At 52.3% G+C, this 13,099-nt stretch overlaps 2 protein-coding genes across 3 annotated transcripts in view; one reads left to right on the forward strand and one right to left on the reverse strand.

Moving 5' to 3' along the window:
• Window positions 1–6,073, forward strand: part of PCSK7 (proprotein convertase subtilisin/kexin type 7) — a 28,298-nt gene extending 22,225 nt beyond the window's left edge. Inside the window, exons 13-17 of one of the 2 annotated variants that reach the window (XM_012809577.2) lie at window positions 2,127–2,283; window positions 2,841–2,935; window positions 3,745–3,838; window positions 4,089–4,206; window positions 4,517–5,865. In XM_012809577.2, coding sequence (XP_012665031.1) covers window positions 2,127–2,283; window positions 2,841–2,935; window positions 3,745–3,838; window positions 4,089–4,206; window positions 4,517–4,885 — 833 coding nt within the window. In that variant the 3' untranslated portion in view covers window positions 4,886–5,865. Of the gene's footprint in view, window positions 1–2,126; window positions 2,284–2,753; window positions 2,936–3,744; window positions 3,839–4,088; window positions 4,207–4,516 lie in introns of both variants that reach the window. The other variant, XM_023517313.1, reaches the window with a different exon arrangement.
• Window positions 6,074–6,143: 70 nt separating this feature from the next.
• Window positions 6,144–12,282, reverse strand: TAGLN (transgelin). The gene is made up of 5 exons (XM_012809578.2): window positions 12,168–12,282; window positions 8,016–8,207; window positions 7,743–7,920; window positions 7,352–7,454; window positions 6,144–6,726 (listed from the first exon to the last, which is right to left on the reverse strand). Exons 2-5 carry the CDS (start codon window positions 8,193–8,195, stop codon window positions 6,582–6,584), a joined length of 606 nt encoding a protein of 201 aa, XP_012665032.1. The 5' UTR covers window positions 8,196–8,207; window positions 12,168–12,282; the 3' UTR covers window positions 6,144–6,581.
• Window positions 12,283–13,099: the final 817 nt, after the last annotated feature.

A 13,099-nucleotide genomic window follows, 5' to 3' on the forward strand; every position in this document is an offset into this window, starting at 1 on the left:
GAGACTCGCTTGAGCCCAGGAGTTGGAGGTTGCTGTGAGCTGTAATGCCACGGCATTCTACCCAGGGGGACAGCTTGAGGCTCTGTCTCAAAAAAAAAAAGGACTAGTCAAGTGCAGTAATAAGAGGGGAAAGAGTAGAACAGGAGTTCACGTGACAGTGAACAACCAAGTGAGGTAACTCACTACCTTTGGACCAGCCAGCAATCTAATTTCTTTTTTTTTTGTTTTTTGTTTTGTGTTTTTTTGAGACAGAGTCTCACTCTGTTGCCCTGCGTAGAGTACGGTGACATCATAGCTCACAGCAACCTCAAACTCTTAGGCTCAAGCAAGCGATTCCCTTGCCTCAGCCTCCCAAGTAACTGGGACTACAGGTGCCCTCCACAACACCTGGCTATTTTTAGAGACAGGGTCTCACTCTTGCTCAGGCTGGACTTGACCCCGTGAGCTCAGGCAATCCACCTGACTCAGCCTCCCAGAGTGCTAGGATTACAGGTGTGAGCCACCGCACTCGGCCAATCTAATTTCTTAAAGTCCCCCATTGAGCCTTCCACTTCAGTAGCTTTTTAAATGTTTTTTTTAAAAGCTTTTTATTTTGAAATGATTATAGATTTATGGAAAGTTGCTAAGAAATGTACAAGAGAAGTCCCATATACCTTTCTCCCAATGTTAATGTGTCACACAATTATAGCACAACATTAAAACCAAAAAGTTGATGTTGGCACAATCCATAGAATTTACTGAGATTTCACCACTTACACATGCACCGGTACTTCTGTGTTTGGCAGTTCTGTGCAATTTATCACATCACACATGTAGCCTTGCATAACCACACCCACAACCAAGAGCCCAAGGGGCCATTACCGCAAGACTCCTTGTTGTTACCCATTTATGGCCACACCCTTTCCCTCATCCCATTCCTAGCAATGATCTGTTCTCCATCTCCACAGTTACATTATTTCATGAAAGTCATCTGTATATCTTTTTGAGATTGGATTTTTTCATTGACATAATTTTCTTGAAGTTTATCCACTTCTGTTTTTCCTTCCCTCCTTCCCTCCCTCCCTTCCTCCTTTCTTTCTTCCTTTCTTTCTCTTTCAGAGTCTCACTCTGTTGCCCTTGGTAAAGTGCTAGGGCATCATAATTCACGGTAACCTCAAACTCTCAAGAGTTCCTCATGGCTCAAGTGGCTAAGGCGCCAGCCACATACACCTAAGGTGGCAGGTTCGAATCCAGCCCAGGCCCACCAAACAACAATGACAGCTGCAGCCAAAAAATAGCCGGGCATTGTGGTAGGTGCCTGTGGTCCCAGCTACTTGGGAGGCTGAAGCAGGAGACTCCTTGGGAGGCTGAGCCCAGGAGTTGGAGGTTGCTGTGAGCGTGATGCCATGGCACTCTACCCAGGGGGACAGCTTGAGGCTCTGTCTCAAAAAAAAAAAAACAGTTTCTCTTGCCTCAGCCTCCTGAGTAGCTAGGACTACAGGCACCTGCCACAACACTTGGCTATTTTTAGGAGAGACGAGATCTTGCTCTTGCTTAGGCTGGCACTTCAGTATTATTTTAATCAACTTTGTATTCTCCATGAGACTTACTCATTTCTGCCTCTAGGAATACCATTTCCCCTACCTAGAATACCATCCACTGACCCTCTTTTCAATCTGGATTCATTCTCTTCTTCAGAGTGTGTGTCACTTCACTGTGCCCAAACACATGTGACTCATCTCTGTTCCCTTGTCACTTATATACACGTCATCTATCTCATATCATTTTCCACTTGCAGGTAAAAGGCAGGGACTATGTCCAACTTATCTTTACATTCCCAGCATCTAGTACAGTGCCTAAAATGTACTCAGTAAATAATTTGGGGATGAATGCATGATTCAAGTTGCTCTGTTGGGTCTGATACTGTATCTTGAGAATGTGTTGTCTTCCCTGTTAGACTCGGAACTAGACGGTAAACTTGAACGCAGCCAGTCCATTCCATTTACCAGCGTACGCTGGGGCCCTGCTAGGGTTGGTGTAAATGTGTGTGTGTGGCTTTAATGAGCACGTGCCTTTGTGTATGTTGGGATGAAGTGAGGGCGTGTTTGTGGGCTGGTTTCCCAGCTGCCCAGCCTGACTTTCCACAGTCAGCAGGATGGACCTGGAGATGTCGGGGCTGAAGACCCTGGAGCACGTGGCAGTGACAGTCTCCATCACTCACCCACGGCGCGGCAGCTTGGAACTGAAACTGTTTTGCCCCAGTGGCATGATGTCCCTCATCGGCGCCCCCCGCAGCATGGACTCGTACGTACACTTGCCCGTGGTCCTCCGAGCTCTTTCTGCAGCTAGAGATTTTCCAGTGAAAAGATCTGAGAGAAGTGGACACTGGCACTTCGGGGCATTTCCCTGGCAGCAGCGCGAAGCCATCTAGCACATGCTTTCTTCAGGTGCTAGCAATGTGCTGGGCACCATGCTTTAGGTGCATTTTCTCTAATCCTTCCAAGAACCCTGTAAAATAGACTTTGTAACGTCCTTTTACAGGAGGAAACAAGGCACAGAGCTAGTAAGTGCCTAGAGAGTAAGAAGGAACCGTGTCTGCCTCCTGAGCCTGTGCTCACTCCACACTTTATCCCTCCTGGCTACGGCAGCACCTTCTGCCATGGCGTGGATCCCTGCACCCATGAAACCCCAGGGGCACGGATAGCACCAACTCCCCCACCCCCCACCCCAGCCTCCATGGCACCTTCCCAAATGGCTGTATCTCATTTCTGTAGCTACTACATTAAGAAAGGAATGTTTCTGGAGGAAGGGGTCAGCTCCCTGCCGTGCCTTGCAGGCTTCCTGCTGTGTTCTTTCCCCAGGGATCCCAATGGCTTCAACGACTGGACCTTCTCCACTGTGCGATGCTGGGGGGAAAGAGCAAAAGGGGTCTACAGGCTGGTTGTCAGGGACGTAGGTAAGCCTCCCTGCCCTGCCCGCAGGGCCCTGCCTTTCCCGCTCGTCCTCTGGTCCCTCTGCATCTTAGAGTCCCCACAGAAGGAGTCCCTTGTGGAATGCTCAGGGTTGCCATTGGACCAAGAGGGTTGATGCCAACAAGCATGCCCCATCCAAAAACTGAGCATTGATATCTGAAACTGTTCATTGATACGACTTCTCATATTCCTTGGAGAAGTGACTGATCCATTTCTCCTCAGGATAGCAACCAAAATTCCTTGTTGAAACCACATTTCAAGTCCTTTCACATATAACCATCCTTCGGCCAGCCCTGGTAGGCAGGTAAGGGCAGGACTAATTTTCACTTTTTTTTTTTTTTAACTGGCCCAGAGGTTTGAAGTGACTTACGGAGGGTCACAGTATCTGTGACTATCAAATATCTTCAGTATCAGCAAAGAGACTGTAAATTGAGCCCAACCCTCCCAAATTCCAGTCAAATTAGGTATTCACTAGACCAGTGGTTTTTAAACTTTTCTTTAATTTAGTAGAAAGACATTTTTTTTCCAAGCAAAATCCCAGCTGCAACCCCAAAATATGAGAGATAAAGGGAAGACTTCCCTGCTTTGGAGAGGAACCTTTCAACTCTCCTTTCCATCTCTAAGGGTACCCGGCGAGGCTCTTCTGTAGAATCTGGGATCAGTGGGACACAGACAACTACTACATGAGGCCATGTGGTCTGAGCCCCTTTGGGTGGCGGGGCAGGCAGGGCCTCTGCTGTTTGGTGTGGCCAACAGGAGGACTGGCTCATGACTACCTTGCTTGCTGCCCTAGGAGATGAATCGTTGCAAGTGGGCGTCCTCCAGCACTGGCAGCTAACCCTGTATGGCTCTGTGTGGGGTCCAGTAGACATCAGGGACAGACAAAGGTATGCATGGCTGTATGTGTCAGAGGGGGCTGGAGAAAGGGCCACCTACGGAGCCCATCTCCCTCTGAATCCCAACTGGCTTCCCAGTTCCAGTCTCAAGCCAGTAGATAGAGCCGTGGGCTGGCGGCTCACAGTTTGCTCCCCCTTTTTGCTGTGGGGATTCCCTCTCTGCAGCAGTGACTTAGGAGGATGGGTGAGGACAGGTGGTATAGGAAACGGGTTCAGTCGGGTGTCCTTTTCTTCTCCATAGGCTGTTGGAAAGCGCCATGAGTGGAAAATACCTGCATGATGGCTTCACTTTGCCCTGCCCACCTGGGCTGAAAATTCCTGAAGAGGATGGTTATACCATCACTCCTAACACCCTCAAGGTATTGGGGCTACAACTCAAGCTACAGGCAGACAAGACTGTCAGTTGGGGGGGAGGGGTTGGTCCTTGATGTGATGCTCCAGGTGACCTGGGGAATGACAGGTTGGGAGGACCTGGGTCCCAGCAGTGTGGTTCCCCAGCACTATTCCTACTCTTCTAGCTAACTCTTAAAGGGCAGCCTGGGTTGGGGGGAAGCACAAGTGGTTTGAGGTGGGAGAGGCAGTCCCCAGAAGGGAAGAGACTTCCTGAGTTTTTTGTTCTGGGCTGAGAAATACTGCAGTCCCTCACACGGGTGCCTGACTTTCCTCCAGACCCTGGTGCTGGTCGGCTGTTTTACCGTCTTCTGGACTGTCTACTACATGCTGGAAATATATTTGAGCCAGAGGAATGTATCTTCCAACTCACTTTGTAGGAATGGACCTTGCCACTGGCCCCAGTGGAGCCGAAAAGCCAGGGAGGAGGGGACAGAGCTAGAGTCAGTGCCACTTTGCAGCAGCAAGGACCTAGACGGAGTGGAAGCAGAGAGCAGGGGTCCTCCCCCCTCCTCTGGCCTCCTTGCCCGAGACCTGCCAGATCAAGGAGACTGGAACCTGTCCCAGAACAACAAGAGTGCCCTGGACTGCTCTCATCAGCACCAACCCCTCCACCTTCTGCAGGGGAAGGAGGAGCAGATCTGCTGATAGCAGGGCCTCACAGACTCAGTGCGGGACAGGCTCTTGCTTCCCGAAAGTGGGGAAGCTTAGGAAGCTGCTCACAACTTTCCAGAGCTCTGGAGGGGAAGCCGTCCTGATGCTTCCATCTGGAATCTGCGGCCTACACAGCATCCTCTGACTACGCTCAGCAGGGTGAGGGCCTTCCTAAGGTACAAGTGGCAGAGGATTGGTACCAGACAGCAGTCTGGCAAGAGCCGCAGGATCTTCCTCCAGCTGAACAGAGTTTTGGCAAGAAGGTCTTGGACAAGAGATAGGTGCCTCCTTGGGAGGCCTCCATCCTCATCTCTCTTGGGCAAACCAGTTGTCTAGGTGCCCCCATGCATGGGGCTCCCAGACCATGCATGGGTTGAGAAGGTGCTGCCATGGTCAGGAGAGCATCTCAATGGAAACATCACTGGGGTCACTTGGGAAGAGGACTTAGGGATCGAGTCTGGGAAGAGCCCCCAGACATGCCTGTCCTGAATGCAGCTGCCTCCATTATCCTTACCCCAGATCCCAGATCAGAAGCCAACCTTGCACCCTATTCCCTCACCATTAGCCCCGCCCTCCATCCTTCTGAAGGACTGGTGCAGTGCTCATGGCACAGCAGAGGGTGGGCACGGCTGCCATGGGCCTGTGCTGCTTCAGAAGAGGATCCTGCAGCAGAGGTGCAGAGCAGGGGCCAGACGTGTGTTTTTTAGGAGGCAGCCTTGGGAGCCACTGCAACCCCAGTCCTGCGACCACCCTGTCTTCCTCTGCAAAGTGCTCAGGGAAATGGCCTTACCCCTGGAGGTCAGCTGTCTGCCTCTCAGGTTGTGACTCTGCCTTCCTTTCTTGGCCTCCCAAGCTAGTTGGCTGATCGGAGATTTTTTTTTTAATGCTTAAGATTTGGTTTTCTCTTTTCACAGCAACATTTTGTTGAATTTTTTTCTGCACAGCTTTTCCAAAATAAAAACCTTCCAAACAATTCTGCCAACCCCATCTCTCCTTCCTTCTGCCTCCCCAAAGCTAATGCAAGTTGTCAAGTGGCTTCTCTTTCCCTTCAATCCCTGAGGCTCACTCTCCTGATCCACAGCCTCATTCCTTGGAAAGCATCAGACTCTCCCAGAGTCTTGAAGTGTGACGGTCCTTCAGGGGACAGCAGCCAGGAACACAAATAGACTCAAGACACCTGCCTGTTCCTGCTCTGATTTCCTGGCACTGAAACCAAAGTGACTAGGGCGAATCAAACTCTGCCGGCCAGGCCTGAGAAAAGATTGATGTATATATATATATTTTTTCCTCTTTGAGTTTCCACTCAAAAGATATTCCAGGAAAAGAGAGAGGGAGGCTGGGCTGGGTTTCCTTCAATGGGCTTTTGAAGCCCAGGAAGACGGTGGACTTGCCCCAACCCAGGCTTACCCCCAGCCCGCTTCCACCCGAGCAGAGTCCAGGGGAGAGACAGTTGAGTGGCAGGGCAGCTGGGAGGAAGGGGCTGGGGCAGTGGTGCTTTGGGGCAAGAGGTCAGGCTAAGGCTGGGGAGGTGGGAAGGAGCTGCCCATGTGCAGTCCCCTTTGCTCAGTGACAGAACGTCAAAGCTTGGCCGGGGCTGAAGGAACTACACAGGTGGGGGTGAGGCAGGCTAAGCAATGACTGCAGCCAAGGAACTAGGGAAGGGAAGGGCTCCGGACCGGCCCTCCCCTCTCTAACTGATGATCTGCCGAGGTCGTCCGTAGCCTGTCATGCCGGCCTGGGAGGCCCCTTTGTTGCTGCCCATCTGAAGGCCAATGACATGCTTTCCTTCCTGCAGTTGGCTCTCTGTGAACTCCCTCTTATGCTCCTGTGCTTTCCTAAAAGAGGAGGAATCAGGATAAAGACCCGGCAGGACGGCATGCTTCCCACCTGTTCTCTGATCCCTCCGTTACTTCCTAGCACAATCCCAGGGCCTTCCTAGTCACTTCTCCTTTTTACTTAATCTAGCTTGCCCCATAGGCTAGGCATGAGACTGGCTGAGAAAGCAAAGAATCAAGAAGTACAAGGGGCCAGGCACAGCGGCTCACACCTGTAATCCTAGCACTCTGGGAGGCTGAGGCAGGTGGATTTAAGACCAGCCTGAGCAAGAGTGAGACCCCTTCTCTACTAAAAATAGAAAAACTAGCTGGGCATTTTGGCGGGGGTCTATAGTCCCAGCTACTTGGGGAGGCTCAGGCAAGAGGATTGCTTGAGTCAAGAGTTTGAGATTGCTGTGATCTATGATGGCACAGCACTCTACTCAGGGCCATAGAGTGAGACTCTATCTCAAAAAACAAAAAAAGAAGTATTAGAGTCTTATTCCCCCCGCTATCCTCGACCTTCACTTTGTCTATTCGGGGCTATCACCTCCCTGCCCACTTCCATAGACTGGTTAGCCTGAGCTGCCCCCCTGCCATGTAGAGACCCAAGCTTAGAGTGCAGGACATCCCTGGGGCCACATACTTCATAAACCAGTTAGGATCTCCACGGTAGTGCCCATCATTCTTGGTCACTGCCAAGCTGCCCAAAGCCATCAGGGTCCTCTGCACTGCTGCCATATCTTTGCCTGTGAGAAGAAAGAGGAGAGCGGGGACAAATGTCAGACTGTATAAAACAGGGACCCAAGCCAAGGCCTGCCCCCCGCTGTCATGGAAAAATGGCCAAACTAGGACAAGAGTTGTCCCTAAATCGAAGGAAGCTTCAGTTGATCCCACAGCAGGCCTTTTGAGTGTAGTGTGGAATTCTCTTGGTGTATTCCATTCCCACTATGCACAGACTAGCAAACCCCTTAGGACAAATTTTGATCATTCCCTCAGCATCTGTCCTCCACCTGCCCAGCCCTTTTTCCTCATACCTTCAAAGAGGTCCACAGTCTGGAACATGTCAGTCTTAGTGACCCCGTAGTCCTCAGCTGCCTTCAGGAACTGAGCCACCTGCTCCATCTGCTTGAAGACCATGGAAGGTGGGTTCTCTGGTACCTTCACTGGCTTGGAGCCGTCAGAATACAGGCTGTTCACCAGCTTGCTCAGAATCTGTCAGACACAGGGCAGAGCTTGGCACTCAGTTCAGGGGCTCATGACTTGCAGGCTGGCATAATCCTAGCCCCCCTTCCCAGGGTGCCACTCACCACGCCATTCTTCAGCCAGACCTGGAAACCCAAGCGCCCACGGTCTGGGCGACCCACATCAGGGCCGCACTGCGCTACGATCCACTCCACCAACCGTTCCTCCAGCTCCTCATCATACTTCTTCTCAATTTTAGATTGTACTTCACGGCTCATGCCATAGGAAGGACCCTTGTTGGCCATGCTGGGGGAGAGCTAAAGCAGGACGGGGTGGGGAAGAAAGGAGGCAGAGCGTTAGAGGAGCAGAAGCAGCTCCGCTTTTAGCTACGCCAGGCCAGCCTTCTGGCTCTGTGCAGGGCACGTGGTCATCCTGGACACCTATCACAGCACTACCCACCTGGGCCAGGCCCAGCCCCTTAGTCCAGAAGCCTCTCTGAACTTGAACACCAGGAAACAGGATAGCAGATCTTTGGAGGTCTGGAACAGGGGTGAGTAAACATTTGTTGTAAAGGACCAGACAGTAAATATTTTAGACTTTGCTGGCTGTATGGTCTCTGCTACTGGAGCCATAGACAAGAAGTGAACACATGAGCATGACTTTGTTCCAATAAAACATTCAGAAAAGGTCAGGCGGCAGGGCGCCTGTGGCTCAAAGGACCCTGTAGATGCTGGAGGTGATGGGTTCAAACCCAGCCCTGGCCAATAAAAAAAAAAAAAGGCCAGGTGTGATGGCTCATGCCTGTAATCCCAGCACTCTGGGAGGTCAAGGTGGGTGGATCACCTGAGTTCACAGGTTTGAGACTAGCCTGAGCTACAGCGAGACCCTGTCTCTAAAAATAGCTGGGCCTTGTGGCAGGTGCCTGTAGTCCCAGCTAGTTGGGAGGCTGAGGCAAGAGAATCTCTTGAGTCCAAGAGTCTGAGGTTGCTGTGAGCTATGATGCCACAGCACTCTACCAAGGGTAACAAAGTGAGACTCTGTCTCGAAATAAATAAATAAATAAAATATAAAATAAATAAACATAGCTGGGTGTTGTGGCGGACGCCTGTAATCCCAGCTATGTGGGAGGCTGAGGCAAGAGAATCACTTGAGCCCAGGAGTCTGAGGTTTTTGAATGATGACACTTTACCAGGGCAACAAAGTGATTCTCTGTCTCAAAAAAAAATAGACAGTAGGCTGGCCTTGGCCTGTGGGCTATAGGTTGACAGCCCCTGGTCTAGAGCATTCTTTCTTTGCCAAGACTGGCCACAGAGGCACTGGAGAGGCCTTCCAGAGGCCACCTGTGTCCCAAAACAATGCCAGCAGGTGTCTTTGTCCAGCTAGTTAGGAGATGGGTTCCCACCTCTGCCTCGAGGAACAGTTACCTCAAACTCTCACTTTCCCCTCTAGCTCAGAGGCTGGAACTCCAGAATTCCATCTCTCCAGGTCAGCTCAGCCTCTGGCCAGCAGCTGAAGCGGCTCAAACCTACCCATCCCTGGCATGCTCTAGAAAGCCACCAAAGCCCAGAGCTCTTGGTAAAGAAGCTGTACTTTCTCAGCAGAGAGAGGTCTACCCAGCGGCTTTCCCTCACGCCCTCAGGCTCTTGGCCACTGGAGTAGCTTGAGTAACCAAGAAGTCAGAGTCCTCTAGAGACATTCCAGAGCCAAGAATCTGCCAGCAGAGCACAGGAAGCCCTGCCCTGTCCAGCCTTTGCCATCCGGAGGGCCTGGGCCTGGTGCTTCTTGGAAGAGCCTTGCTAATGAAGAGAGGAGGTGTGGAAGCAGGCCCAGGCAGGCAGGTCGCCGGGCAGACAGGGGTGTGGTTGGTCAAGAGGAACCTGGCCTGGCCACAGGGGTCACAGGGGGTGGTGTACCTTCAGCCCTGCTTTTGTCTGAAGAGTCTTCCAAAAGAGGTACCAAAAGAGTCTAAATCCATCCCCTGGCCTCAGAGGGATCAGAGACTAGGACAGGATAATAATGGTCTGAGTGTATAGGCAGTCAGCACGTTCACCCAGCTCCCTCTCTGGTGAGAGTTGAGACCCTTCCCCACTCCCACCCAGCCCCCGTGGGAAGCAGGGTGAACACTGTCACATCACACTGGTCCCAGGCCAACTGCCAACCCCACTGCCCTGTCCTTCCTTTCCCCATGGCTGACCACCCTTCTGAGCTTGAGTTCCCTGTCTAGGAACTGGGGATTATGTCATTGATCTCAGAGGCTGCGAAAATGAGACAATGTCTGTGAACTACCCCACATGCCGCCTGTCCCTTAGCAGAGCTCCTTGAAATGCCAGCTGGACTGCTGCCCAGAGCCAGTCTCCTGATAATGACCTGGGAGACAGCCATTCCTTGACTGAGGAGTGAAAATCCACAAGTGTTCCTCCCACCCCAGCCTTCATCCCTTCTCAAAATCACTTCCTGAGCCGACAACAACGTGTTAGAAAAAAAATCACTAGATGGACTCACCCACATGTCAGCCACTGGGCAACCCACTTCTCTAGACATCTCTTTCCTTATTTGTGAAGTTAGGGTTGGACCACTCTGAGGACATGGTTCTCTGGGCACTGAGGGGGAGATGGACTCCCCGTCCCCGAGCCAGTGATACCAGAGAGCCTCAAGGCAGAGGCTATTCAGCTACAAACAGCCATGTCCCTCACTTCCCCGCCCTATCCTACATCCCACCCCCACTTCCCAACCACCCAAGGACTCCTGAGCAAGGAGCTATGGTCAAAATGCCCAACTTAGGTGAGATCAGGTGATTTCAGCCAGTCCTACATCCTGGCCTCCACCCCTGACTCTGTCTCTTTCTTTGTCCACCAGCCCAGACCCACCCCCACCACCTTCTCTCCCCCATCCTGCTCATATCCAGCACCCACCCACCCTACTCAGGAACAGGATGGAAGAGCATGTCCCCCTCAGGCCCCCCTCCCAGTTTCAGTCTTGGGAGGTTCAGAACAGACAGTAGAAGTCCAAGTGTCCAGGCTCATGGTGACAAGTACACCATGTTGTAGCTCCTCAATCTGAAGACAATATACGGATTTTGGTCAGACAGGGGAGGGTGTGAAACGCACACCACCCTCACCTCCACCTGGCACGACCATCCGTTCCCTTCTTCCTCCTGGGGAAGGTCTGCAAGGGACAGTCCCTGAGGGATTTCCTTCAAGTCCTCTAATGAAGACCTCCCCAGTCTCAACTTGGAGCCATTGTGGAGAGGAGAGAGACAAAGATGGCTACAGGGCGGCCCCCGCAGAGGCATGAAGACAACAATTCCTCATAGGACAGCACAGACAGCGATGGACATGAGGCCTGGCTTTGATCCTCCTGCCCTGTGGCTCCTGCCAGGGTCCCGCCCCTGAGCTGCCCCATGGGTGAGGCTGGGCAGTGGAGGCAGTACAAAGTCCAGCTACACAGGGACAGGTGGCACCGCCTACCAGCAGGAGCTCAGAATAAACAAGCAGAACCAGGGTCTGCTCAGGACTGCTGTGCCCCCTCTCTCCACGTGAGTGGGAGTGAGCACAGCTGGATCTCTGCGTGGGCGTGGAGGTGGCTCATCTCAATTCTGGGGACATAGAAGAATGCCCCCACTCCATAGCTGCACGCCCACCCTCACTGCTATCCTTTTGATAGTGACCATGAAGGGGAACCAGCAAGGGTCCCAGGGCCATACTGCTCCTCACTCCCAAACTCCTGCATGGCAGTACTCCCCACCACTCCCTGCCCACAGTAAGACATTCCACCCTCAGAGGGTGGACTGGAAAGGCAGCTTTCTCACCCATCCCTGCACCCTGCCAGCCCAGGCTATTCCCAATATAAGAAGAGTTCTATGGTCCTTCACGTTGCCTCCGGCGCTGTCCCCAGGGCCCTTGTCCTTGCCCCATTCTCCAGCACAAAGCATATCCACACACCTCCTTCCCTCCTTGGATGTCCTCCTAGAGGGCCACAGACAACAGAGCCTTAGCCTAACTAGACAAATCCTCGAGCCCAGCACACACCCTTTGGATGTGACTGGCTGAAATGGGGAACCTCCCTCTCACTCCAGTGGTTTTCACCACCAAGTCCCCAGAACCAGCCACCCAGTCCGAGGGAGACATGGGGCTCTAGCAATGCCATCCCACCCTGTCTGGAGATTAGGAATGCAGTCCACTGAGAGGGTGGGCTTGCCCCCTGGCCAGGGCCTGCAGAGTCCTGTCTGGGATGCGCCCACTGCTACTCTCAAGCTCCAGCCCAACAAATGCACTTACGGGGTTCCTCAGGGCTTGCAAGCAGTGAAGTCTCCGTGTCTGGACTTGGACAGACAGGATGGGGCGCTGGCTGGATGAGAGGTTTAAAGGGCTGCCACCGTGGTGATGTCAGCCTCCCCCGCCAGCTCCCTCTCGTCCCCTCCCTACTGGAGGAAACCGGCTTCACTCCTCACTCCAACCCCCCCAGTGACTCTACACAGGCTCCATATTTGGGGAAAGACACCAAGTTGGAGCAGTCTGCCGGGGGCTGCCGAAACATTCTCTGCATGCTTTGGAGATGGAGAAGGTCTGGGCGGGGCTGCACTGCCAGCAGGGAGCCGGCCGGGAAAATCCTTTTATGGACAGGACCATGAGGCCTTCCCGGCTGCCTTGCTTAGGGCTGTTCCTTCACTGTTCCCTGCCCTGCCTCTGAGTTTGAAGTTTGAGGAGGGGGCAATTCTAGAGTCTGGCCAGAAAGAAAGCCAAGAAGCTAGGAGTGCTAGGGATCCCTGGGGTTTGTGGGGGACAACTAGCCACTCTCCCCTCCTGGAGCTTTAAACTCTAATCCAAGGATCTACTTCATGCCAGCCACTTTGCAAATAATCTTAAGATTCACAGCTACTATCCCCATTTTACAGATGAGGAAACTGAGGCTCAGAGTGCATCTTACCTAAGGCTACATGGTAAGTGGTGAAAGGCAGAATGTGGGCATCCCTGCCAACCTCTTTGTAAGGGGTAGAAAGACACTCAGAGCCACTCTTTCAGCTGTACCACCCTGTTCAAGTTGAGGACATCTACCACTAGTTGGGGTGGGATTTTTCTTTTCTTTTTTTTTTTTTTTAATTTTGAGACAGTCTTCTTATGTCGCCCTCGGTAGAGTGCTATGGTGTCACAGCTCACAACCTCAAACTCTTAGGCTTAAGCTATTCTCTTGCCTCAGCCTCCCAAGTAGC

Source organism: Otolemur garnettii, unplaced genomic scaffold, assembly GCF_000181295.1.
Source record: "Otolemur garnettii isolate 467f Iridium unplaced genomic scaffold, OtoGar3 scaffold00108, whole genome shotgun sequence".
In the NCBI taxonomy this organism is placed as follows: Eukaryota; Metazoa; Chordata; class Mammalia; order Primates; family Galagidae; genus Otolemur; species Otolemur garnettii.